General features: G+C 39.1%; 2 protein-coding genes across 4 annotated transcripts in view; one reads left to right on the top strand and one right to left on the bottom strand.

The window, feature by feature from the left end:
- Window positions 1-915: 915 nt before the first annotated feature.
- On the bottom strand, window positions 916-17,260 carry ube2d2 (ubiquitin-conjugating enzyme E2D 2 (UBC4/5 homolog, yeast)). The gene is made up of 7 exons (XM_053641188.1): window positions 16,901-17,260; window positions 10,864-10,927; window positions 8,730-8,761; window positions 8,537-8,614; window positions 8,062-8,167; window positions 6,849-6,942; window positions 916-1,086 (listed from the first exon to the last, which is right to left on the bottom strand). The coding sequence occupies exons 1-7, from the start codon at window positions 16,922-16,924 to the stop codon at window positions 1,041-1,043; spliced, it is 444 nt and encodes a 147-aa protein (XP_053497163.1). The 5' UTR covers window positions 16,925-17,260; the 3' UTR covers window positions 916-1,040.
- A 5,632-nt stretch (window positions 17,261-22,892) lies between these two features.
- The window catches only part of ppp3cb (protein phosphatase 3, catalytic subunit, beta isozyme), a 66,025-nt gene continuing 60,971 nt past the window's right edge, over window positions 22,893-27,946 (top strand). For 2 of the 3 annotated variants that reach the window (XM_053641294.1, XM_053641292.1), the window contains exon 1: window positions 22,893-23,465. In XM_053641294.1, the coding sequence (XP_053497269.1) occupies window positions 23,345-23,465 (121 nt within the window). In that variant the 5' untranslated portion in view covers window positions 22,893-23,344. The remainder of the gene's footprint in view (window positions 23,466-27,946) is intronic. The other variant, XM_053641293.1, reaches the window with a different exon arrangement.

Raw genomic sequence — 27,946 nt, forward strand, 5'->3', positions numbered from 1 at the left:
AGTGGTGGTGGGGTTTGGGGGTTGGAGGTCGGGGGGGATCCTAAACACGTGCTTATCTAAGACTGTTTTTTTTTTTTTTTTTTAAATAACCGGTCCAAAATCCTCCAGAAGTGTGAATGCATGTGAAGTTGCTCGTGGCTAAGGGAAGGGGTAGAGACAGTCTTGGTTATGGCAAATGGAGAAGAAAAAAAAAAAAGAAAGAAAAAAAAAAACCAAAAAAATAAAATATATTCATAGTATTCATGTCCTTTAGAATGATTCACAAGAGAGGACCCAAAAGATTGGACATTGTTTCATTAATAACCTGCTATGATTCTACAAGAACTCCTTATAGATTTTATACAAAAAGATAGCCAGCATACACCCCTCCCTCCTCTGCCAAATGGAAACACAAAACAAACACCAAAAAAAAGAAATCCTTTTTCCTGATCCAATATACAGTTTGAAACCCAGGAAATAGAAATAAATGGGGGTGGGGGAAGTGAATCTTCACTACATCACAAAATGTAAATGAGAATGGCCCTCCCTCCCCAGTGTTTAAAAACAAGGAATGTTTTTTTTTTCTTTTTTTTTCTTTTTTCCCTCAAGCCGTGGAACTTTTTTCAACCGCAAAAAAATTGAATCTGGCTGACCCTAAGCAGCAGGCAAGTCACCACAGCAACAGAGACGCTAAAGCAGAGATGCCGAGCGCAAGGTGTTCAGGAAGGTGATGGTGGTGGGACAGTTGAGGACGAATAAGCTGGAGTTGGACTGAAAGTATGTACACCATGGCTATGAGGTGGGGTAGGGGTAGATTGAGGGGTAGAGGGAGGGGAATAGGGCAGGTGCTCTGGTGAGGGGAAGTGTGGCTTAAAGAAAGCACGCCAATGGAAACCAACAAGATCTGGGGGGAGGTTTTTTTCATAATTTTTTAAATTTATTTATTTTTTATCTTTTTTTTTTTTTTATCTCTTAAACTTTCAAATCTCCCCTAACTTTAAGATGGAGAGGTGTAAATTTTTTTTTTTTGTTTGTTGCCCACCATGATTAGACCTCCAAAACTACATTGCATACTTTTGTGTCCATTCCCGAGCTATTCTGTTGTACCTGAAAAAGAGAGCAGAAAACGAAACGAGCATTACAAATCAAAACCACAAATTCCTCATTTCCTCATGACTGTGTCACAACTGCTTCATACACTTCAGAGGTGTTTTAAACTACAGAACATGCATCATGTGCCAGCCATTTCACAAGCAGCTGGGTTCTCTTTTCTAGTTATCGAAAAAAAAAAAAAAGCAATGACATAAAAAGTGAAAGTTAAAGAGCAGATAAGAACGATCTGCTCGACAAACACCAGGTGAGTGTGTGATAAAATTTGGACAGTGAGTCACTGTACTGCTGGCAGAGCGCTTCTCTTACGGCGGTGTTCAGGTCTTACGATCTCAGTCTGCGCAGGAAAGATCAGACTCAAGGTTTTGCCTAGACACATACACTGATGCATATCGGTCACTGTCCTGTGCAGGCACATCTTTATCCATTTGTACTCGCACACGATTAAATTCCACCATGATGAGTAATTTATCCAATTAAACCTGCCCTTGGGATAAAAAATATGTTTTTTTGAAGTCAGCCAGTCGATTAGACGCCTGACTACTCGACTAATCGATCACAGAGAAGCTGTGTATAATTATACTGGTATGTAAGTATGCTGTGTTTCTCAGCCATCGCCCTAATAACCAACACAAACGGGCCCGTTTATCACATTTAAGTGCAATCGCTGTTTATTGCACCAAAAGCCTTGTCCCCACAAAAAGAGTGCGACTGTGATGGATTACGTGCAATAACTGGAACATTGGTCACAGCACACAAATTTCTGCAGAAACTGCTGTAAATTATTCAGACAAGGACACTGCTTACATGTGAGATGTGCTAGTGCTTTAAATAAATAAATAAATAAATACAATATTACACACACAATCAAAATCATTCAGCCCTCACTGCAAATCGGGTTTATTGTCAAAGTTTACAGACTTTTAGCTGTTTGCAATGGTTTCCCCAAATGCAACTTATAATGATTTCTCCAGTCTCAAAATTATTCAAATCCTTCATGGCCAGCATCTTTAGTACTTAGTAGAGCACCCTTTTGCTGTTATGACCTGCTGCAAACAAGTGCATAACTTCTGGCAGCGTTCCTGAGGAATCTTATCCCATTCCTCATGAGCAATGTCCTCGAGTTCAATAATATTCTTTAGTTTGCGTGCTGCAACCGCCTTCTTCAAATCCCACCAGAGATCTTCTATGTTCAAGTCAGGTGACTGTGATGGCCCTGTAGACTCTTCCAGGACGACTTCTGCAACCAAGCCTTGGTGGAATTTGATGAATGCTTGGGATCATTGTCCTGCTGGAAGGTCCAATGACACCCAAGCTTCAGCTTCCTCACAGACAGCATGACGTTTTCTCCTAGGATTTCCTGATACTTCAGTGAATCCATCTTGCCTTCCACACGCTGCAGGTTTCCAGTGCCAGAGGATGCAAAGCAGCCCCAGAGCATCACCGAGCCACCACCATGCTTGACTATGGACAGAGTGCTCTCTCTTCATTCTTCCACCAGACATACCGCTGATCCATTGTGCTGAAAAGTTCCACAGAACAGAATCCCAAAACTTCTGCGTCTTATTTATATGATTTTGAGTCGACTTTTCTTGTGCTTTTGGGTCAGTAGTGGTGGCATGGAAACCTGCGTTTAGTACGCGCCTTACTGTGCTCACTGAAACCTCAGTGCCTGTTACACCAAGTCTTGCTGCAGGTCTTTTGCAGTCACTCGAGGGTTTTTCACAACCTGCCTTCTTACAAATCTGGTTGCAACCATTGACGGCTTCCTTTTCCTGCCCCGTCCAGGCATTTCATGTATTTTCTACCCCAATAAGTTAAGATATTTCATGTATTTCTTCACCTAACCAGTTCAGGTATTTCATGTATTTCTTCACCTAACCAGTTCAGGTATTTCATGTGTTCCAGCTCAAGCACACCTGGTGCAACTAATGAAGTCTGATTACTTGCATCAGGTGTGATTGATAGAACACCTGTTTTGCACATTTGTGCTGTTGTGAGGGATGCTATTCAGGGGGTTGAATAATTTTGAAACTGGAGAAATCATAAGTTGTATTCTCAGTTGAATTTGGTGAAACCACTTGAAGCATTCGTTGTGTTGAACTATTTCAGTTGCTTTCGTGTAATTTGTTCATTGCAAACAACTGAAAGTCTGTAAATACTGACAATAAACCTGACTTGCAATGGGGGTTGAATAATTTTGATTGTGGGTAATATATATATAAAATAACGGTCGGAAGTTTACATACACTTATCATGGACATGAATTTCATGGCAATATCGGGCTTTCAATAATTTCTTTTAACTTTTTTCTGGGGCAGAATGACGTACAACACAGCTTTTTTTTAAAAAAAAAAAAAAAAAAAAAAAAAAAAAACCCTCAAGAGGTGTGTTTATATTTGCAACACTCAGTTTATGGATTTTATTTTAAATAAAGGGGAAAATGGTACTGAAAGTGTAGTTGAAAAAAAAATTAAAAATCGGCCAATTAATTGATTATGAAAATAATCGTTAGTTGCAGACCTATTTTTTTTTTTTAGTACAAACTTGGTTAAGATTTTTTTTATTTAATGACTTCATTATCGAGGCAGTTCAAAAAATTTTTAGATTCCCAAACATTAGTTTTCTAGTACAAAATTAAATGTTACAGAAAAATGTACGTCATTAAAGAAGCAACGTATTACATAAGAGACACTTTTCAGTCCCCCCCCAAAATAAATAAATAAATAATTTCAACAAATTTAAAAAAACAAATAAATCGACAGACACATGGCTACTGGATTCTGCTGCAAAAATGAGAAGCACGCGTAACAGTCAAAGTCTCCAAAAGAACTGTGGCTGCTCAATAAAACCTACCAGTTTATTTCCTTATAAAACTGCACTAATTGCACCAGAGACGACTCTCTTTTTGTCACACCAAATATTGACTTTCATTTACTACTGTTTACTGCTCTTTACAGTATATATCATATACATATATTTTTTTTTTATGTAGAAACATTTACTTTCGTTATTTTGAAGGCATCTTTGTTTTACATCACTTCATTGCATGTTCCTAAAACTTTTGCATAGTACTGTACATGCGCGCACACAGTGCCCTCTACCAATACTGACACCCTTGGTAAATATGAGCAAAGAAGGCTGCGAAAAATTGTCTTTATTGTTTAACCTTTTGATCTTTTGTTAAAAAAAAAAAAAATTCACAAAAATACCCTCATGGATATCAAACAATTGCAAACAAAACAGGTTTATCAAAAATGTAGGACAAATTCCCTTGGTCATTCATAATGGATAAGACCAAGGAATATAGCTGTGATGTGCGGCAAAAGGTTTCAGCTTCACAACAAAGGAAGTGTCTATAAGAAAATAGCACAAGCATTGAAAATGCCCATTTCCACCATTAGGGCAATAATTAAGAAGTAACAGTCAACTGGAAATGTTATGAATCAACCTGGAAGAGGACATGTGTCTATACTGTCTCAACGCACTGTGAAGAGGACGGTTCGTGTGGCCAAAAAATCTCCAAAACTACAATCTGAAGTCACGTACATCAAAACACGTTGTTTGGAAAGGTTTCAAGAAAAAAGCCTCGACTCTCATTCAAAAACAATCTCAAGTGTCTTCAGCTTGCCAGACACTACTGGAACTTCAAATGGGATCGGGTTCTATGGTCAGATGAAACCAAAATAGAGCTTTTTGGTAATAAACACCAGAGGTGGTTTTGGTGCACACAGAGAGGTAGCCATATGAAAAAGTACCTCATGCCCACGGTTAAATATGGTGGTGGTTCTTTAATGTTTTGGAGCTGTTTTTCCTGCCAGAGCACCTGGACATTTTGTTAGGATACACGGCATCATGGACTATCAAACATCAACAGAGGCCTGACTGCCTCTGCCAGAAAGCTTAAAAATGGGCCGTGGTTGGATCTTCCAGCAGGACAATGATCCAAAACATACATCAAAATAAACACAAAAATGGTTTACTGACCACAAAATCAAGGTTCTGCCATGGCCATCCCAGTCCCCTGACCTGAACCCCATAGAAAACCTGTGGGGTGAACTGAAGAGGAGATTCCACCAGCGTGGACCTCAAAATTTGAAGGATCTGGAGAGATTCTGTATGGAGGAACGGTCTCAGATCCCTTACCATGTATTCTCCAACCTCATCAGGCATTATAGGAGAAGACCAAGGGTGTGCCAATAATTGTTGCACACCTATATTTAACGAAGATATTTTTTTTTGGATAAAACTGTTTCGTTTACAGTTGATATTCGAGTATTTCTGTGAATTTTTGAACAAAAAATCATAAGGTTAAACAATAGACAATTTTCACAGCCTTCTTTGCTCATATTTACCAAGGGTGCCAATATTAGTGGAGGGCACTGTATGTTCATCATAAATAGCTTATAAGACTTACTATGGCCTCGTTGCAAATTCACAGTTTAAAGCAAGAATGCATTTCTTTATTATATTGCTTTATTAAATTGCAAACGATACTGCTGAAGTCTCATTTCTGACTGGTCCAAAGTGTTGGTTTATTTATTTACTTTTTTGTAGTGCTGGCCACAATTCAAATCACAGGCTTATATTAAAGCACTCATTCTAAGACTTACACAGGGACTTGTAGGGTGAGCGGGTTGTAAATGGGTTAAAAATGTGTAACGTATGTATGCTGAGGTTTTTTCTGAGTTGGCTGTTATTTAACCTTTACGGAAGGAGTCTCCAGGGTCAGCACGTTGTAACAGTCAGAGGTTGCGCATTGCTTTGATATAAGAGGAACGATGCACTTCGTGAAGTGCTGCTATAGGAAAATAAATCAACGTTGGGGTGGTGACTAGGGCCGGGCGATATATCGATATAATATCAATATCGTGATAGATGATCACATGATACGCTTTTATGAGATATCTTTCATATGATTTTTTTAATAGGTTTTTTAAACAACTACAAATTAAATGGTATTGAACAGATGTTGATTTGACGGTTTTTTTTAAACCTAATCTTCTTAATAGTTTTGTAGGCATTAAAGGAAATTATTGTCAAACTCACTAACATGTTTGTTTGTTTATTTATTTATTTTATTACTACTTTGTGGACACTTAGCTAAAATATATATCGTGATACACATCCCGTATCATAGAAATGCCCTCAAGAATTGTGATGTGATATTTTTGTCATATCGCCCAGCCCTAGCAATAACAGTAACTCTGACTCTCAGGCCGCACTTTACCACCACATCTGTGATAACTCACCTACAGCAGCACACCGCAAAGTGTTTTTTGTTTTGCATAAATGCCCATGCGTTCACATTAAATTAATTAAAAATAAAGTGATTATTCTGCGCACTTATTCACAAGAACATAGCATTTTATACTGACAACATCCACTGGAATAAAAATCTATCAGTATATCTGTATCAGATAGAACACTCAAATTTAATTTCCAGGTTAATTAATTTCTTTTGATAGGAAAAAAAATTCTAGGATGAAAAGTATTTTTGATTGCTACCTGTTAATTACCATAAACAGTCACAGCTACAGAATTATTTCATACACGCAAACAAGCAAACTGACCGAGGACGTGTTCGAGAAAGAGGTCGATTTTAATAAGCGTCACGATCAACACAAACCCGGAATATTTAGAGTTCATCCATTCACAATGGAACAGAAACGAAGTCTACTTCACTACGGTTTCAGATCAGTCTGTACAGCACGCACAGCTTAGTCTTTTCTAAAGTGGTGGTGTAGTGAAAGACTCACTTTTCCCTGTCAGTCTTGTAGATGCGGGCGATCTCGGGTACTAAGGGGTCGTCCGGATTGGGGTCGCACAGCAGAGAGCAGATAGACAACAGGACTGTGGAACAAAGACACAAGAACAAGATAAATATAACCAAACAACAGAATGATAAAGAGCAAGCAAACCTGAGATGTATACATTTACACGCGTCCTTAAAATTGTGCTCCAGTTCATTTGGATTGGTGTACTTCACTTCACAATGATCTAGAACCGTCAAAAGTCATTTCGAAAGCCTGTACTGTATCAGTAAAGCATGTAATATTCTTCACCATGCAAATAATAGTTACTTAACTAGTCTCTGAAGAATTTCTTGACTTTAAATTCTAGTTGAAAACTATTTGGAAAAAAAAAATAGTTACTATGTATGTCTCACCACAGGCAAAGGAGTGATTTTCAAGGTTATGTCCACAATCAAAAAGTAGACAAAAAACATTAAATTAAAGAAATCAATGAGTTCTTCATATCTTGTCAGTTCAGTACCTAGGGTTAGTCCTATATTGGAGGTCAAGAGTTCATTTGATATAAAAAGGTGTTACAGTAATACAGACAGGGAATTTCCAAAAAGGTATTGCCTAGACAGCGCTTTTAGTTTTATTTTTATTTTCATAGTTCCTTGTGTCAGGTATGACCTTTACCCCATATGCCAATCCCCATTCAGTACGAGTAAACAAACACCATTTACACCAACGCTTTAAGAGAAACATTTGGTACATGAAACATCCTTGAATCCCAGTTTTCCTCAACAAGTTGAGCAAGAGCAAGCTTTTTCCAAGACTATTCCCATTTAAAAGGCGTGTTTACACTCAAAGGTTAGTGGATACAATCTTTAAATACATTTGATTTTTTTTGTTTGTTTGACAGTGGTGGAAAATCACAACACATCATTATCAGTTCTGTCTATAAATGACATCTGGAATAAAATGACAATACAGACGGTTAGCACTGGGACATTTCACTGTGTGCATCACTCCACTTGTCTGTGTTCACAACATAAAACGCAAATTCTAACAATAGTGCGTTACATTTAAAACTGGTAAAATAAATAAATAAATAAATAAACTGCCAAACTGTGACTGTACGTGTACAGAGTGTAAAAACATTTCAGAACAGACATTTGAGTAGCAGATCAGCATCAGTTTTGTGGTCATTTACTGACTAATGCCTGTGTGCGTGTACCTTTGGAGATGGTGAGTGCAGGAGACCACTGAGACCGTAGAATATCCAGACAGATGCTGCCATTGCTGTTGATGTTTGGGTGGTAAATTCTTGTGGTGAACGCAACCTAAAAGGCAAAAGAGGAAGAAAAACAAAAACAAAAAAAGAAACAAAAACAAGATTAGTAAATGAATAAAAACACATCTCAGTCACTGCGCCGTTCACAATCTAGTTTAATACACCATAATCCTAATCTAAAGTTTTTAATCCATGATGTATGTAGGTTAAAAGAAAGCTGCCTGGCGTGACACATGCATGTTGGTTTTTCCCTGAAAGGGAAGGTCAGCCAAAACGTCACACTCATCTGAATGAGGAAATCCATTTCCTTTGAATCAATACCGAAAACCATTTCCTCATACTGGCATCACGGAGACTATTCAGCAGCTTCGTACGTCACGCAGACGAGCCAGCACGTTTCAGAAAGAAGGAAACTGACCTTTGGCGGTTTGAAGGGGTAATCTGTGGGGAAGTGAATGGTCAAGAAGAACACGCCACCCTGATAAGGACTGTCGTTCTGCAGGAAGACGAAAAGAAAAAAAAAATATACATATATAAATAATCGATGGATCATGGTTGTGCAATAACAGAATCATGTAAAGCAGAAGAGGGGAACAAAAAAAAATACTTACTGGTCCCATTATTGTGGCCTGCCAGTGAAACACTGCAAGACACAATCGACAAGCACGTGAACTCAAACGTGATTCAAAAGAGCCGACGGGTTTATTCAAACTAATTTCTTTCATAATTAACAAAATCGGTCTAGGCAAAAACTCTGCAAATGAGACAAGGTGGTGCTGTGACCTTAGGGAAAAAATAAAATAAAATAAAATAAAATAAAATAAATAAATAAATAAATAAATAAATAAATAAATAAGCATTCATGTCGAAGTCGTACCTTTTCACAATTAATGAGAAAATAAGATGTACGTAACGTGTTAAGGGACTGAATCCATAACGCTGAACTGTGACGAGCTGGCGTGATTTTAAATCAACTCTAGATTCACACAAGTGTTTGCGTCGTGTCCGTGAAGAAACGCCGAAGCGCCGTGACGTACCTCGACGCCATAGCGTACACGAGAAAACAATCGAACGCGTTGCTTTTCTGCAAACAAAACCCCGACCGATAAATATTAAACTGATGAATCTCTTGTTCACGCCATCACCTGAGTGACAAGTGTGACAGGTACGACAGGTTATTTTTTTCCTCCTGCTAACCCGAACCACGTGAGGAAGACGCCTGCCGTGATGTCTCCTATACATTATAGTGTTTAATCTCATTACAACAAGTCTCGCAAACCGCTCTTTTTAACCACCGACCTCATAAAACCCAAAGCGTCCCCAAAGGTCAGGGTTTGAAAAAGAAAACACAACAAAGGTGCTGGTTTGACCTCTTGCTGCAAATGTCGTCTTCCTACCTGCCTCTTTTTGACCGTGAACACAACCTCCAGACGTTTTGTTTAGTCTACTGAGAATTGTGTATTTAATAATCAATTCTTAAAGGTGCATTAGGTAAGTTGAGTGATGTGTGTCCACACTTAAGGACATATCAGTTGTAAAATCACCTCCAAATCATTAGACGCCATAACTACAATTCATCATAAATCATTATTCTGATTTCGGCTTCTCTCTTGATCATTTGTCGTTCTTAATGCAGCATGTCTGGTATATCCATGCAAGGTTTTGATACAAAATTTTAAATATAAGTGTTGTGGGGAGACAGAATATACTTTGTTTGCTTATTAAATATTTATTTATTGAAGTTATATTGATCGGCTACAGATCATGCAAGAGTTCTAAACTTTTGTTCAGCAAGAATATTGTTAAAAAATATTTTCTATATTTCTGTAAACACACGAGGATTTTTTTGTGGCTTTTTAATTTCAGGTATAATGTTTTATCCATTTTTCCTCATGGTATCTCACATGAACAACCCATTTACATTTTAATTAAGAAACTAAATTTCTTAAAATGGCATATATAAAGAATGTGGATGTTTAAACAAACAGGCATATAAATAAATTATGCATGAATGGGTTCAAATCATTTTTTTTCCCCCTCGAGTCCACCTCCTATTCACACCTATGATCCTGAAGCTCCGCCCACAGGACCTACAGTGGCCTGTCAAGCCGATTGTTCATACAATAAATGACTGGAGGCACATTCGATGGTTAACCCATTATTTTTAATCATGATTTACATATCTTTCAGGTTATTCGAGTACAAGTACCTCGACTATTGCACCTTTAAGTTTCTTTGAAGAAAGCTCATTTTCCCCTCTGCTAACCCGACGCCAAATAACACCACAGCACCTAGTATCACATCGGAGCGTCTCAAGTGATGCTTGGAAAACTCAAAGCTTTACTTGTTTTAAGTTTTAAACAAGTGCTTTACATCATATAATCAAGAGTTAGAGTGCACAGGATGTTCAAGACGTAGATACACAGGAGCAGAGCTGAACGAAACCTTACACTTGACAGATGAAAAGCCGAGATCAGAGACCGCTACGAAGAGACGCGCTGACGGACTGACGATGGATATACGGCGGTGTAGAGCACGGACTAGCAACAACAGGTTTGAAGGGTGGCAGAGCAGCAGTGCGCACGCGCCAAGTCTTAACACGTACAAGACGAGGATGGATTTCCACAAACAAACTAATCATATCACACACACACTAAAATAAATAAATACATACATTTACTACCAGCACACTTCACTCACATTCACCTCGGATAAGCTTTATTAAGTTAATTGACTGGTACTTACTGTCATCCCCTACTGGTCCTGCTGAGCACTGGGCAGGGGGGTCACGGCCCAAATCGTGCAGCTCCTTCAACACACACACACACACACACACACACACACACACACACTTTATAGATACAGCAAAGATACAATATGAAAAAAAGCCTGCACAGAGTTAGCATGAATACACATTAATACAAAAGTTAATAGTAATAAAATTCTCATCTAATCCTCTAACTGTCTTAGAGTTGGTGTAATACATCACACTAACAATAGTCACGTTCACTTTAAACTTAAAATCTTATCAATAACAATCTGACATTTTGCTCGAGTAGTAAAAATATAAAATAAAAAAAGTTAAAAAAAATTTCACACACACACGTATATAATAACCAAAAACTTTTTTTTATATTTTTTTTTTAATAAACCTTGGTGATGTATAACGTCTATAGAAACACAAATTTACATCTTAATTTATATATTTTTTTTAAATACTTCAAAGGAAAAAAAGCCCAAGTGTGTTTTCTGGATTAAGGTGGAAGTTGTGTATCAGGAATCGACAGAATCCTCAGTCCGCTTCAAGTTAGAAAAAGATAAAAGACGAAAAGTGAAAATGCAACTAGTTACCACGGTGATCAGCGCTTAATCACCTTCACGTGATTTCGGGGTGAACTGTAGTGAAACTGCGCTCTCAGTACCTTGTATGGGTGAGGAGTCACATCAGGGCGGGGCAACGTGACCATATATTCAAACTGTTAGAAATTATCTACATTTTTTGAGATATTACAGGTGCTGTGATGATATCCTTCTCTAAATTTTTTTTTTTTTTTTTTGAAACAACAACTACAAACTGATTGGAAGACAGTTTGTTGTTCAAAAAATGACAACAACTTCTTGCATCGGATCTTTAAAAAAAAAAAAAAAAAAAAAGTGTTTAATGTAAGCTGGAGAATGTTGTTTATTCTTATCAGAAGTCATTTGGTTTAATGTCTACAAAAATAAAAAATCAAAATTGAAGTTTTGTAGCTTTCAGTATGAATGCCAGCCCTAAGGTTATCTATGTTAGATATAGATATCCAAAACTACGACAAAATTCTCGTTTAGAAGATATACGCATTCACAATTTACACTCACTCACTCTCACTCTCTCTCCCCCACAGATACAGAGCAACTATTTTGATGACATCGTTCTGCACTTCAGCTTCATCAGATTTTCAGTCCAATCAAACACTCTCTAGAATCTGAAGTGTCCCATCCCAGACATTACAAAAATGACTTTACTGAAGTTAAAAAAAACGTATCGAGCGTGAGCGGTTTGAAAGAGAGCGTTTTATTCCGTTGGTTAAGAAGGAAACGGCTTCAATTTATTCGCTTTAAAGAAGGTATTTACGGATTTACAAAGTATTTACGAAGGTATTTACGAAGCCAGGTCACGGCTTCGCGAAAGGCATTTTTCCACGGTACAAACGGTCAAGTTCGGCTTAACCCGGGCTGTGAGGCAAGATAAACGCTATTGTCCATACGAAAAGAGGGAGGGGTCACTCGATATGTCCCGCCCTGACTTCCTGCTTCAATGGAAATTACGTCAACACATCGAATAATGCTGCACGTTTCACCGGGACGTTAAAGTCGAGTTAGAGAAATGTATTTATAAAACGCCGGGCAGATACGCAGAACATCAATTTCATGATAAATGATCACATATCGTGAGCGTCGTGATCTCTTTATGTCTTTTCTTGTAGTAACAAGTTTCTGATATGAACAGTTTTCTACGGTTTGAATCTTATAATAAATCGTGGTTCATACGTACCGTAGAAACGTCCTGAAACACAGTGATGTGGTATTTGTGTCGTCACCCACCCCTAGTTCACGTGTCAAACTAATCAAGGCAGGTGTGAAATCCCCCTCAAGCCCTACCTGTAAAGACGGTGCCACGAGGCATCGATACAGAGTTTTTGTCCTAAAAGTGTTGCCCGAGCTAAACCATCAAAATCTCAACACCGATAAAGTTAAACTCTGTGTTTTTAACGTGCAAGCAATTTAAAGTCTTTAACTAAACCTGCTAACATGGCACCAACGTTCCATGACACCTAGAGCCGAGTCAAAGTGAGTATGCGAACTCGATTCTCACGAGCCGAGTCTCATACGCGCCTCGTTGAGCGAAACCGCTACCTCTAAACAAACTTGATAACAAGCTGACTAAAACTGTTCGGGAGTTTAAGCTCAAAGTAGCTGCAACGTCACTAAACAAATTGATGTCGATTAAAGTGTTCGGCGCTTAACTATATTAATTATTACGTTCTAACATGAAGGAGAGTCAAATAACTAGTTTCTTTAGGCCTGAGTTTAAATTGTTGATTGCAAACGAGTGGAAGAAGAGTGTATGAGGTGGACTGTAACGGTAGAACGAGCTGCTGAGAATGACAGACTTTTACCAACGAATTCACGTAACATTTAAAGTGTTCACTTCACTCCGTTATTAGACTGAGAGTGACCCATCACCTGAAATGTGTTTCATGTAAACCTCGATAACTCAAACAAGTCAGCCTCCAAATAACTTCAGCTTGAAGTTTGTGAACACGTATAAAAAAAGTGTGTTCTGTCGGTGGAAGGGTCAAGAATAAAAACACTAGTTCTAGAAATAATAATCATAATAATAAGTGATTATTAACAACAATTATTATTATTATTATTATTATTATTATTTATTATTATGTACTGAGGTGGTTGGTGATTTATTTTTGCAGTTAAACTTTCAGAACCGTTTCGTCTACACAGTAATAACCTTTACATTCTTGACCACAGTATGGGTTTTCGTATCCGGCGTTACCGTAATGCACCTAATACAGGTACCGGGTGTCAATACGCTGATATCGGGCAAACCTGAATGGCAACAATTGACGGTATTTAACTACAGGTTGTATTTCCATTCTTATGAACCAAAAAGAAACTGAAAGACACAGACCAAAAGCTAAGAAAAAGAAGAACTGGCGATATAAATGCAGAATAAAGGATCAGTTACGGATGTTAAGGTGTCACGGCGTATGACTGGACTCTTACATCATCAGTGACCTTTTCAAAACACTGAATAAAATGTATTTACATCTATTACGGTCACATTTTTTCTTGCGCAGATTCTTTACTCCGGTGCTTCTTGTAACTTTTTGTTCATCTGCAAAACAAATAAAAAAGTAGGCAGGATTTCGTAACCTCCTCTTCCTCTTCATACAGGGGAGGCAGCGGCACTGAAAACCCTTTAGCTGTGTGATCTGTTGCTCCTCTAAACACTATACCGTTACCTCTGAAAACGTTCCTAACTTTATCACACGTGATGGCCATCAAACGCGGCACTGCGGACGTCTTCGGCTACTAGCTTGCTATACAGCGGCGCCACCGTGACCGTATCGGAACAGATCGTGCTGATGTCAGAAAGGAGTATTATTTACAGCCCAGCACACACCAGCTACCAAACGTGAAACTTTTCCTCTTGACCTCTTGGTGCGTTCGAGTTATGTCAGAAAGATCGGATTTTACGAGTCGAACGCACGTGAACGCCGCTACAAAGTCGTAATTACGAGTTTGAGTCGGGGGCGTGTCAGTAAGAAAACACGCCGCGATCGACGGACGTAACATCCGTAGTTGACGGCAAGTTAGGTGAAACTGAAGGTTTACTCGTCTCGGAAACTTTTTTGCAGTTACAATAAAACAAGCTGACCGCCCGCACAAAACCCGACAGCACCGTACAACTACGATATAATACGCAACGATAAAGTACACGCTGGCTTCGCAAATCGATTTAAAACATTAAAAAAAAGCAACACACCTTTTTTGCTCTTCATTTTCTAGAAGTAGAGTTAAAAATCCTTGCTGTATTTTAATTATTATTATTTTTTGTAACAGCTGATTAAGCGCAGGTACACCGCCGTCTTGCTCCGACCGAAATGACCCGAACGCACCGGACGTCGTAATTATGACTTCCCAACTCGTAAAAACTCAGTACGTGCTCAGTTAGAAACACTGACAGTTTAGAGAACTTATGAAGACGTCCTCAAAACCCTCTCGCTAAAGCCGGGTGCACACGGTGCGTTTTTTAACAGTCCTTTGCGACTGTTGCTTGTCAGACTGTACGAACATGATCCCCGTTGTCACGCTGTAGGATCTCGGCCATCATTAACGTCACGTCGGACTGTACGACAGCCGAGACGCGAAAAAACGCACGTACAAAGTAGGACAAGCCACGCGACAGGACTGTGCCTCAAATCTTCTGACACGGCCAGAATTTACTCGGAGGAAAAATCTGATCGGGGGAACGTGTCAAACTAGCAATCGAAGACTAGGATTATAGGAATCTTTTAGGATTCTCAACACGCGTCTCACACGACCGAATCCTGGCCAAAATCCTACGGCTTAAGAAATGAGTGAATTGCAGATTTTACCTTTTCATTTCTCTTCGCCGGCGTGCGTTAATACGACGATGCGTTAAACCGTGATATATGGCTGAAGACTTGGGTGAACACTTCAAAGCTTGAGAGTGGAAATTTCTGGAATAATAATAAAGCTGGATGGATTCAATAAACAGCGAAAACATTTGACAAACTCACTTGATATTCGAATAGTTTGTTCGTAAAATAAATCTGTCCTCTGCGAGCCCTGTGAATTATTAGTTTTCCATTTCTAAAAGAGGTGTAAAAGATGTTCATTAGTTGACTTTAGTAGTTTTCTTATCAGGTATTAATTACAGTAAACACACACAGTATCGATATCCAAGTCAAAATGATCATATCGAGCCAAACTGAACACCAAGAACTCACTACAGTCGTGTTTCTAAACCTGACAAGACACTCAGACAAGTTACAAACCTCAGAGATAGAAACCTAAACGAAGGAATGACCATTTGTTTTTAGTTTTTCTTTCCTTTCACACACCTAATGAAACTGAACAAAAAGCTTACCTAAATATCAAAACTCCATGGGTGTAATGTAAAAAATTAAATAAAACACAGGCTCGGGTACCGAGAAACAGGGTAAACAGAGGTGTAAAGTTACCGAGATGCAGAAGGACAGAGAGGTGAAGTTATGGGGTTAAAATGTGAGTAAGGAGTTTAATTCGGGGTGTGAAGTTGAATATTTAGGATGTGAGTAAGATTCATGAGCGCCGCGTCGCAGAAAACTCGGACGTTAGCATGAACATTACAAGTGTGACTTAGCGAAAGGGGGCCAAAACTTAGTCGCACCGCGCTCCTTGATATAACCGGAGATAACAATTTTATTCGTTTATTTAAAAAGGAGTCAGTATGTCGGGTTTGAACTGAGTCAGGAACCGACTGTGAATCAGTAGTAGTAGTTAGCGCTGACGCCTTTTTAACTAGCCGCCTAGTCGCTAACATTCCTGCTTCATTAGCAAGAAAAAAAAATAGCCACCTAGCTAGCTAGCTCAGTCCCTCAGCCATCTCCTAGCAACAGAAATTATCCTATTATATATACGCACACACACATATACGCGTGTTCAACATGTTAAAGGTTTTTAAAAGCTAGCTATGGTCGCGGTTTATAATCGTAAGCAACTTTAAAACGCGGGCCTGCTGATTAGCGAGCTAGCTAGCGTTAGCTTAAACCGCACAAGTCGTGCCGGCTAGTTCAGTCTATTTATCTAATCCAGCTATGAATATTCTACTCGGTAGAAACGACTGACATGGCGTCCACCATTTTGTCTCTCAGACAATTTATAGTTATGATTCTAATAATAATAATTATTATTACTATTATTGCTGTTGTTATTAATAACATGATTACCTACACGACACTTATAGCTAGCGAACATTACAGCACGATGCGTTAGAGCTACACTAGCCAAAGCTAGATCTTTTTGCCTCCCCCCCCCGAAATGTTTGAAACCGGAGCCGTGGTATCCATGTAAATAAACGTTTATATAAATATTATTTTTTGGTCAAAGTGATTGAAGGAGGCATGGATGTAGACGCGCTGTAAATCAATGTGGATGGATGAGAAAGTCGAAGTGCGAAGCGGAGGCCTCACTTCCTTCCTTCCTTCAGTCTTACCTTGTGAATTCTCTTCAGTGCCATTGTTGTGCTGCTGCTGTCAGTGAGAAACGCGCACTCGGGTTATTTCTTCACTATTTCTTTCCTTTTTAATATATAAAACTCTCCTTGTCGATTCTGAGCGCCGACCAACACCAGGCAAAGGGTGAAATCTTCTACCAAATGTGATCGGTGAGATGACGGAACCCGGTCGATAATGGATTTCTTTCTCTCTGGTGTGTGTGGTTTTTTTTTTTTTTTTTTTTAAGACGAAACTGAAAGGTATTATACCAGCACTCTGAGTGAGTGAGTGAGTGAGAGAGAGAGAGACAGAGAGGCTGAAGCGCTCCTTCCTCCTGCAGCGGCCGCCGCGACCGAATCACACCACTCAAATGAGGACTCCTCCGCGTAGCTGCAGCTCAAATTAGCGCCGCATCCATCCTCTAGAGCACCAGCTAGGGCGCATGATCTCTGCGGTCACACCCTAGAGAGTGCGCGCGTGTAGGGAGTGTTAGGGCTGTTTGAGAGTTAACCAGCGCTTAGGTAACTTCAGCTGCTGTATAAATTTGTGAACTAGCGTAGAGCCAGCGTAGATCCAAAATGGCGGAAGCACAATTACACTACATACACTACGTTTTGAGCCAAAATGGCGGAAGCACACTTACACTACGTTTTGAGCCAAAATGGCGTTCATCATAGGCTTTCATCAGTCCCTCTCCCTCCCCCTATTTTTTCGACGAGGAATAAAAACGGTAATGTATCAATACAAATTAAGATACAGGAAAATTGCGACTGCTTTACAGTTATTTGTTTTATTTATTCGTCGTTGATGTACATTGATAAAGAGTTAAACACGACGATCTTCCGGCTTCCGGATTTTCGCAGTTTCTCGAAAACACCTCTGACGAGAAGTTGAGCCAAAGCGGAGGGATATCATGTGTTTGTTGTATCGCGATACAAAGCGAGAATCTCGCTGGGATGAGATAAAAGAGCAAAGGGTTGATTGCAACACTTTGCTTGGCTGAGCTAAGCGCTGAATTTCTCCATCCAATATCCTTAAAGCAAATCAGATAAGCCCTGCTATCAGATTTGAGTCCATTAGGCATTAGAGTACCCAATTGAATTAAAAAAAAAAAAGAAAAGAAAAGAAAACCCCTCATCATTCACATAGTCGAAAAGGTTCAGTTATAGGAATCAATCGGATGACTCAAATTTGATTATTAGAACAGAGGCTCTGGGCTAAATGTGACATTTATATTACAGAAAGGATCCACTGTGCAAAGCCCTGTCACACTCCTGTCTCAATAACGCCAAATTAAATCCTTCAGATTGATCTCTTTATGTGACTAAATGGATAAGGCGTGTATTATATGTGATGATCAGTATTTAGGGTATCTTGTGTGTAGTGTCTGTGTTTGGTTGCAGTTATATTCTGTTCTCTGAGAGCTCCACAGGCTTAATGAATCATATCCAGCTCACTTGTATCACTGTAGTGTTCTGGGTATATTGATAAATTCCCTTAGCAGTAGGCACTACAGAGCAATTATGAAGCCGATTTACTTTATTTTGCACAAATCAACAAATGCAGCTCATGTGTATAAACCTGGGCATGCTGCTGAAGACTGTGGCATATTGCAAAAGTGACCAGTTGGGGCAGTGGTGGCTCAACGGTTAAGGCTCTAGGTAACTGATCAGAAGGGCAGGGGTTCAAGCTGCTACTGTTGGGCCCTTGTGCAAGGCCCTTAACCCTCTCTGATGCAGGGGTGACCCTGTGCTCTGACCCCAACTTCCTAACAAGCTGGGATATTTGAAGAAAAGAATTTCATTGTGCTGTAATGTATATGTGACAAATAAAGGCTTCTTCTTCAAAAACATCTGTTAGAAGAAACCCAGGTAGTATTAGTTACATATGTACAGTGGGGGAAATAAGTATTGAACGCATCAACATTTTTTTCAGTAAATATATTTCCAATGAGTCTATTCACATGAAATTATCACCAGACTTTGGTATTAACGCAAGAAATCCACACATGAAAGTCCATAAATAAACTTATGTGTAATAAAGAGGAATTATACAGGATAAATGTATTGAACACACTAACTGAAATTAATTTAATACTTATTGGAGAAGCCTTTGTTTGTAACGACAGCTTCAAGACACTTCCTGTATGAAGAAATGAATGGGCCGCAGTATTCAGGTGTGATTTTGGCCCATTCTTCTAAACATATTGTCTTTAAATCTTGTTCAATTAGATTCAAGTCAGGTGATTGACTGGACCATTCTAACACCTTTAGTTTTTTTCTCTGAAACCAATTGAGAGTTTCCTTTGCTGTATGGTTTGGATCGTTGTCCTGCTGGAAGCTCCACCCACGTCTCATCTTCATCATCCTGGTGGATGGCAGCAGATTCTTCTAAAGAATCTCCCGGTAAAGGGCTTAATTCATCATTCCATCAATTATATGAAGTCTGCGAGTACCATGTGATGAAAAACAGCCCCACACCATGATGCCTCCACCTCCAATCTTCACTGTTAGTATAGTGTTTTTAGGGTGATGTGCTGTGCCATTTCTTCTCCAAACACGGTGTGTAGTATGACAGCCAAAAAGTTCAATTTTGCTCTCATCTGACCAGACTACACTCTCCCAGTATTTCACACGCTTGTCCAAATGAGTTGTAGAAAACTTTAAACGAGCTTTGACATGCCTTTTCTTTAGTAATGGCATCTTGTGGGGTGAGCGTGAGCAGTGGAGTGCATTGCCTATTGTTTTCTCTGTGATGATGGCACCTGCTGCCTCCAAGTGTTTCTGGAGCTCTTTCCGAGTGGTCCTTGGCTCTTGGGCAACTCTTCTGACTATTCTTCTGACTCCCTGGACAGAAATCTTGCGAGGAGCTCCTGTGCATGGCCGGTTGATGACGGAGTGATGTTGCTCCCACTTGTGGATAATGGCTCCAATGGTGCTTACTGGAAGATTCAGAAGTTTTGAAATACGTCTGTATCCGATTCCATCAATATGTTTTGCAACAATAAAGATGTGAAGGTCTTGGGAGAGCTCTTTGCTTTTACCCATCATGAGAAGGTTCTTGTGTGATACCTTGGTAACAAAAAGCCTTTTTATAGACCATCAATTTGCTAACCCAGCTGATATTAATTTGCACAGATAGGAGGTATAATTACTTACGGATTTCAGCTGGTTCCTTGCCTTACCTTACCTTGGAGAACTGCTTTTTCTTAGCATGTTCAATACTTTTTTCCCGTGTCATTCCACTTTATTACACATAACTTTATTTATGGACTTTAATGTTGTGAATTCTTTATATTTCTGGATTTCTTGAGTTAATACTGAGAAAATTTAATTAGAAACACATTACATTAGAAATATATTTACTGTAAATATATGTAAATGTAAATGTTGACATGTTCAATACTTATTTACTCCACTGTAGCAGTCCCTCCAGGATTTCGCGATTTTGCAAGCGCAAAAATGAACACAAAATCAAGCTAACGCTGCAATATTTGCAGGAGCTTGTAATTTTTCAAAATTACCACAGATTTTCTGCAAATTTGGGCCAAGATGTATCATGTGATGTCATCACAACACACATTCAGCCAAAGCACTCTTCGATTCATGTGCGTCGAACATGAGTACAGCTAAAAGGTCTCATTTACGAACAGACATCACTGTGAAAGACCGTGCAAAATAATTTCATGCAAGGTTTGAAGGTTTATAGATATGAACTGCAGTGGTAGCTCAGTGGTTAAGATGTTGGACCTCTGAAGGTCATGAGTTCAAATCCTGCTAACTGCCACTGCTGGGCCCCTGAGCAATGTCCTTAACCCTCAACTGCTCAAATGTGTAAATGAGATGAATGTAAGTTGCTCTGGATAATGGGGTCTGTCAAGTGCTGTAAATGAGGGGTGATGAATGAACTGAAATTTCTCAGATTCCAGTAGTTTTCCACAAAAAAAGCACAAAAACTCTGCAAGTTGCATCATGAATTTTGAAAAACGCCACAGCAAAATCAAGCATTTCTGGCCGCAACAATCACAAAAGAACTCCTGCGAAATCCTGTATGAAATACTTATTGATATCCTGGTGCTATCTCTTCCCCAGGTAAGCGACGCACATGCACCCAGCTGTCCACATGATGTAAAAGAAAACGTGATTCATCAGACCAGGTCACATTCTTGCATTGCTCCATGGTGCAGTTCTGATGCTCACGTGCCCATTGTAAGTGCTTCTGTCAGTATACAGGGGTCCTCATGGGCACTCTGACCGGTCTACATCTACACAGCCCCATACGCAGCAAGCTGTGATGTACTGTGTGTTCTCACACCTTTCTATCAGAGCCAACATTAACTTTTCAGCAATTTGTGCTACAGTAGTTCTTCTGTGGGATCAGACCAGATGGGCTAGTCTTCATTCCCCACACACATCATTGAGCCTTGGGTGCCCATGACCCTGTCACCAGTTCACTGGGTGTCCTTCCTTGAACAACTTTTAATATGTAGTAACCACTACATTCCAGGAACACCCCACAAGACCTGCTGTTTCGGAGATGCTCTGACCCAGTCATCTAGCCATCACAATTTGGCCGTTGTAAAGTCGCTCAGATCCTTCGGTCAGCTTGCCCATTTTTCCTGCTTCCAACACATCAACTTCAAGAACTGACTGTTCACTTGCTGCCTAATATAATATATCCCACCCCTTGATATGTGCCATTGTAGTGAGATAATCAATGTTCTTCACGTCACCTGTCAGTGGTTTTATATATATATATATATATATATATATCCCTATTTTCTTTTAATAAATATTTCGATTTGGTGACAGATTAGTTTTTATGTACAATTATTAGTACTTTTTTTTTAATGTGGTCTGTCTTTAGACCAAATTGTGCACATTCATACAAACTTCTTGAATCATTTCTCTCAGTTTGAATTAAAACATCATTTATTTACCATTGTAGGTAAGGCTACATATACAATGTCTGTATAATTATGTCAGAAGACACTTTTAGAGTTATGGATTGGGAAGAGATCGGTGGACATTTTTTTATTATTATTTTTTATTATTATTTTTTATTTTTATTGTTTTGACTGGACTTCCTTCCGGAAATGGAAGACTATTGCAAAATAAGAAAACAAAAAGAACCATCAATACTGTCAAATATTTATTTTATATTAAATTGTAACAAAACAGAAGATAGACATATAGATAGACAGATGTTAGATAGAGAGACAGACAGACAAACAGATATATAGACACAGACAGGCAGATAGATTTAAAGATAGATAGATAGATAGATAGATAGATAGATAGATGATGGGCAGACAGACCGTTAGATAGATAGACAGACAGACAGATAGACAGATTTTTTATATAATATATATATATATATATATATATATATATATATATATATATATATATATATATATGTGTATGTATGTATGTATGTATGTATGTATGTATGTATAGCCTATGATTAAACATTTATTATAATGTAACAATAACTTGTCAACAGTCAATAATTTTCCAAATATTTATTATACATTTATTATAATGATTGCGCACTGGAAATATATACAGTTTAAGTAAAAGTTTTATAAAACTTCTACATCACAAAGTTATAAAAATAGAAAGAGAAGCTAGCTAGGGAACCCTCTCCACTTCACTTCCCTTCAGTGTGTCTATCTTCCACCGGATGGCAGCACGAGGCAGCGCGTGACTGCGCGCGAGCGGGCTTGCGTGGGCGTTCCTGCCTCCGCCATCATGCCGGGGTGGTGCAGAAACTCCGCGACGAGGAAAACCCTAAGCGAGCGGAAGAAGTAGCCAGGACACCCCGGTACCTTTCAGCACCCGTCTCTCCGTCCGTCCGCGCACGCGCGCGTCCAATCCTGCGTGATCTCTACGACAGAGCCGAGCTCGTGCACCTCGCTGCCCTCCTTCCTCTTCATCCTCCTCCTCCTCCTCCTGATCCGGCGAACGGAGCGGAGCCGCACCGAGTGATGCTGCTGCTGCTGCGGCCCGCGCTGCCCTCCTAAATCACCACAGCCCCATGAACATGTCCAACGCAGTCATGGGTCTAAACCCCACCGACAGGTTCATCAAATGTAAGTGCGTGCGCGGGCGCGCGCCCGTTTCAGCCGGATGTTTTTGTGTCTTCGCGTCTCCTGCGCGTCTCAACCTGTCATTAAAATGATCATTTGCATTTACAAATTGTGGGCTCGGCTGTCTGTGATTGCTCTGCAACAACCATCACACATGCTCAAGCTTAAAACAATGACCGATCCGCTTATTCTTCTTCTTATTCGTAGTAGCATTAGTCTATTATTATATCATCGTGCAATTATTTGGATCAGTGATCTATGCTCCATGGCCCATTTGTCGTGCGTTTTTGGTGTACCCTGATAGGCTGGAGGCTGGCTAATGAGCTTCAGACCAGCTTTCAGCTAGTGGTGAATGCGTGAATTGCTAGAGAGAGAGAGAGAGAGAGAGAGAGGGAAATCAGCATCATTTCGTTCCAATGAAACCTTTTCCCTTGCCACTTTGACGATGACAGCAGCCAAAGGACGACCTAAAGGTACAACTGCTTTATCTTTGGTCTAATTTCTTTTTTATTTCATTTCATTAAGATCTTAAGAGTATCGCTTCACCGTACGGATCGATCTCGGACTTTATCTCATGACCCTCTCGCTTACCCTGAGAGATACTCTCTGATAGCTGATAGACTGTGAGATACTCGTGGACTTGTTATATAGAGGATGTCCATCCCAGGTGTGCTATTGAAGTCTAAGTAGCTCATATATGCGTCCTAATCATCCCTGCGATGACATTCACCAACACTAAAATAGACTAAGTACAGTTTTGGGATTCTTCTACGCTTTAGCCGGTTGTGAATATAAAACTGGACGTAATGTGCTTTGTATTGCTCAGTGTGTGTATGCAATACAGAGCTATACAGATTAACAAGCCCTAAGAATGTTGTAGCAATTGCAGAAAGTGCTTGCTTTTGTTCATATCGCCTATGTTGCGTTGCTGCGATGTAATTAGTAATTAGTAATATTAATGTCATTACTATTGAAGAAGACAGTGTGGCATTGGGGAAGCTGTTGGCAGTTAGCGAGCGACCAGAAGGGAAACGAGAGAGAGAGAGAGAGAGAGAGAGAGAGAGAAACAGGAGGGGTTTCATTGGAATCCACTCTAAATGGGCTATCCCTCACCGAGGGACCGTGGCCGACCAAAATTGTGCCGCAACATATGTTATTCAGCATGAAATAATCATATTACGGCATATGCTAGCACCAAAAACATTTTCAACGAAGATTATTAAATGTCACAGTGTACAATGATCCCCATAAAGTCTAAGGCTGAATTCTGTAAGGCTGTGTTATAGCTTGTTCTCCGTGTCAAATCATAAGATGAGGATCCTCTAATGATAGACCTGTGATTATTACAAATCAATCAAAATGGAGTCTCATAAATGTTGACATTTTGCCACTTCCAATAAGTATTTGTAGTTATTATTATTATTATTATTATTATTATTTAAAATATATATTGTTTTCACTGTTGGCCCAGTGTATTACAGTGTACATATTTATGAGCAGTGGTAGGTGTTGACTAGCTAGTAACAAGCAAGTTACAAAAGTAGAACAAAACAAGCTTTCTATATTGTAACATTAGCTGAAGCAACTAAATGCTATCTAGCTTGGTGTCATAGCCAGCTCAATGAATGTGGTGCTTGAAATTGCTAATATTTGTGTTAGAGGGCAACATTAAATAATAATTCCTTTAATCAGATCTTGCTTAACCAAGGTTTCTACCTTTGGCTAAGTTGCACGCAGTGCTGGTTTATGGGTCTTGCTAACTTTTCAAAGCAATACTTAGCAAGCGTTAGTTAGCTATTAGGTAGTGAGGGAGCGTATCTATGTTCCCCGGATTTATATGGCACATAATGAACACGTGGTAATTTAAAGTGCACCTATTATGTTTTTTCAAACATTACCTTTTATGTATCTGTTTGTGAATGTAAAAACGTTTGCAAAGTTTCAAAAATCAAATCGCACGACAAACTGAGTTATTGACTCCTAAAAGAAGGAAACGATTCTGAACAGCTGAAATGAGTCGTTAGTAATTCCAGACTTACTTCCTGTGCTAACCTTCTTAGATTTGTAACAAAAAGCCCCGCTTCTCGTCTTCATCGGCTGCTCGCTGATAGCGGTAGACCAATCACAACAGACTGGGACATCTGACCAATCATAGCAGAGGATGCTCTCTGAAAGGAGGAGTTTAGAATGGATCATTGAACGAGTCATTTGTGACACTGGGGGGGAAAAGGTAGTGCTGCAATTTAAATTATGAACACATTAAAGTGTTTTTTGACCTTGGGTGCATGTAAATCTATTGTATGAGACCTCTAAAACAAAATTAGGCACGTTTCAAAACCATAATAGGTGCGATTTAAAGCTGGAGTTAGGCTTCAAGATAAGCGAAAGCTGGGATGTGTTCATACTTAACATTCTGTTCCTTTTATGACCGTTTGCTGTGTTTTATTGGCTACAGTACGTTATTTTTTAAGTTTAGCGTATACATTTCACTGTTGTTCATGCATGGAGTTGAACTATATATATATATATATATATATATATATATATATATATATATATATATAACTGTATATATTACATGTTTACTTAATGTGCATTAACAGAATATTGAACTGGGGAACATAGGACCCTGGGAACGTAGGAATGATCCCGTTAGTGAGCCTTAGTTTTACAGCTGCTAGTATAAAATTTAGGCTAAGCTTACAAAACTCCAGTCTACCTTAATTAATTGTTAGCACTGATTGTGTTGGCTTTTATTTGCATGGATGAAATTGTCTGGGAGGAGTCCATTTTTCAAAAAATAAGAAGACAATGCATTTCATTCATCAGCCATTTCTAGTTCATACTGATAAGATTGTGTGGTCACTACATGAACATGTATGAACATAATATTTACTATATCTGATGCTCAAAAGATTTTTGATAGAGCTCATGACGCTATGCTGTGATGTTTATGTAATTTCATTGTCATGTTTTGTTGTCGCGAATCTTTCTAAAATTAATTTACCAACACGTTCGAGTGAAACATTGATATTCCTAATGATTTCCTGTCGTTTTCACCATCACAGATCCTTTACATAAGTCTGTATAAAAGACTTCTAGTTCTACCTAGCTAATCGCTAGCCTCAATTATTAGCTAGATTATATCTGGCATCCGTATTTCCCCGTTGCTTAGCAGCACTTGAACGGGAATCATACTGGGTTTGTCTTCTTGTAGTGGAAGCACATACATTGCCCTCCACTAATATTGGCACCCTTGGTAAATTTGAGCAAAGAAGGCTGTGAATTGCAGACGTTAGTTGCCTGTTGGGGTCAGAAAGTCTACAAAGCTACAATCCGAAGTCACCTACATCAGCACAAGGAAACCACCGCAGCACGGGGAGAACACACAAACTCCACACACACAGGGCTGTGGCAGGCATCGAACCCCCAACCCTGGCAGTGTGAGGCAACTGTGCTAACCGCTAAGCCACAGTGCACCCAAAAGAATATATAATGAAGACAATTTTCAAGACAAACATTGTGACACAAAGATTAATTAAACAACAAAGCTTATATTTGCTGGTTGTGTGAGTATTCACCCTCACCTTCTGGATCAATACTTGGTAGAACTACCTTTGGCTGCAGTTACAGCTGGGATATATCTCTATCAGTTTTGCACATCTGGATCCTAATATCATATTTTTTCTTTTGCTCAACCTCTGTCAGATTGTATGGAGATATTTAGGTCTAACAAACTCTGGGCCTTTTGGGAACAGGTGTATTTGTATACTGAGGTCATGTGACACTGATGGTTGCACCAGGATTCATTTAGGGGTTTCACACCTCAATGGGACGAAATACTTAAACAATCACAACTTTTATATTTTATAAAGGCATTAATCTGAATTGAATTCAGATTCAGTGTGTGTGTGTGTGTGTGAGAGAGAGAGAGAGAGAGAGAGGGAGAATGTTTATTGCCATTGTGTCTTGATCACACATCATTTAGACCCTGTATTCCCACAGAAAGGCCTGTGCTGCCACCTGAACCAGCTCTGTAATGATGAGATATGAAAAAATGGTGAAGATTTACATGATGCATCTCAGAGAGAGGCCGTGAGCAAACGAGTAAGACAATGCGAGAAAAGGGAAGAGGATGAGAAGTGGAACAGACAGGGAATTAGACTCGAGACAGCGGATGGATGAGGCTATGCTCAAACATGGATAGTTCACAGTGACCAGAAACAATGAGAGAACCTTTTTTTTATTTGTTTTTTTTTTTTTTTTTTTTTTTTTTACTAAAACTAGAACAGTCTTGAAGTTTCTTTTTCCAACATAAAACTTTGTGCTTGTCTCGACTTCTCTAATCGTGTAGGCCTAACATAAACAGAATCTGTTGAAACTAATATTTATTAATTAGTATTGATTGTGGTCATGGTGGCCTGACTGTTTCAAATTTTAGAACAAATTTTAGTCTTAAATTCCCTCTGTCTCTTATTCACATTATTCCCACCTGCCGCAAACATACTGTAGGCATTTTGCTGCTTGATTACCGTAATTATTGTTTCAGCTGATAATAATTGAGATATTGGGTATTTTAAAGTAAATTCACGTTGTGGGGCTCTTTTAACTATTAAGTAGTTTAACCGATTGACCAGTTTATCAATGGACCAATAAAATCGACTGATTTCGACTGATAATAAAGTTCCCCAGAATCGTAATAGTTGTAATAGTATTATGGAAATTGTCTCGAATTCTCCCTCTTGTCACACTGAGAACAACAGCTTGCAGCTTTCTAAGGTTTCCATGTGCTTTTACTATTGCTTTGGTTTTGGTGTTCGGTTTGCTGTCATTTTACGCCTATCCAAACACTGCACCAGTGTCATTTGGCAATATTTATGTTTATAGCAGTGAGCCACATGACTTACATTCAGTATGTCATCATTTATTACTCTATTTGTGCATTTTGTATTTA

This window comes from Ictalurus furcatus, chromosome 14 (assembly GCF_023375685.1).
Source record: "Ictalurus furcatus strain D&B chromosome 14, Billie_1.0, whole genome shotgun sequence".
In the NCBI taxonomy this organism is placed as follows: Eukaryota; Metazoa; Chordata; class Actinopteri; order Siluriformes; family Ictaluridae; genus Ictalurus; species Ictalurus furcatus.

Bases quoted from the DNA above. Each gene is read 5' to 3' on its own strand.
- ube2d2 (XM_053641188.1), bottom strand. From the start codon at position 16,924: ATGGCACTGAAGAGAATTCACAAG. The intron at 8,762-10,863 runs GTAAGTACCAGT...TGTGTCTTGCAG, and splicing joins AGGACCAGTAGGGGATGACA to TGTTTCACTGGCAGGCCACA. The intron at 8,168-8,536 runs GTCAGTTTCCTT...TTTGCCTTTTAG, and splicing joins ACCCCTTCAAACCGCCAAAG to GTTGCGTTCACCACAAGAAT.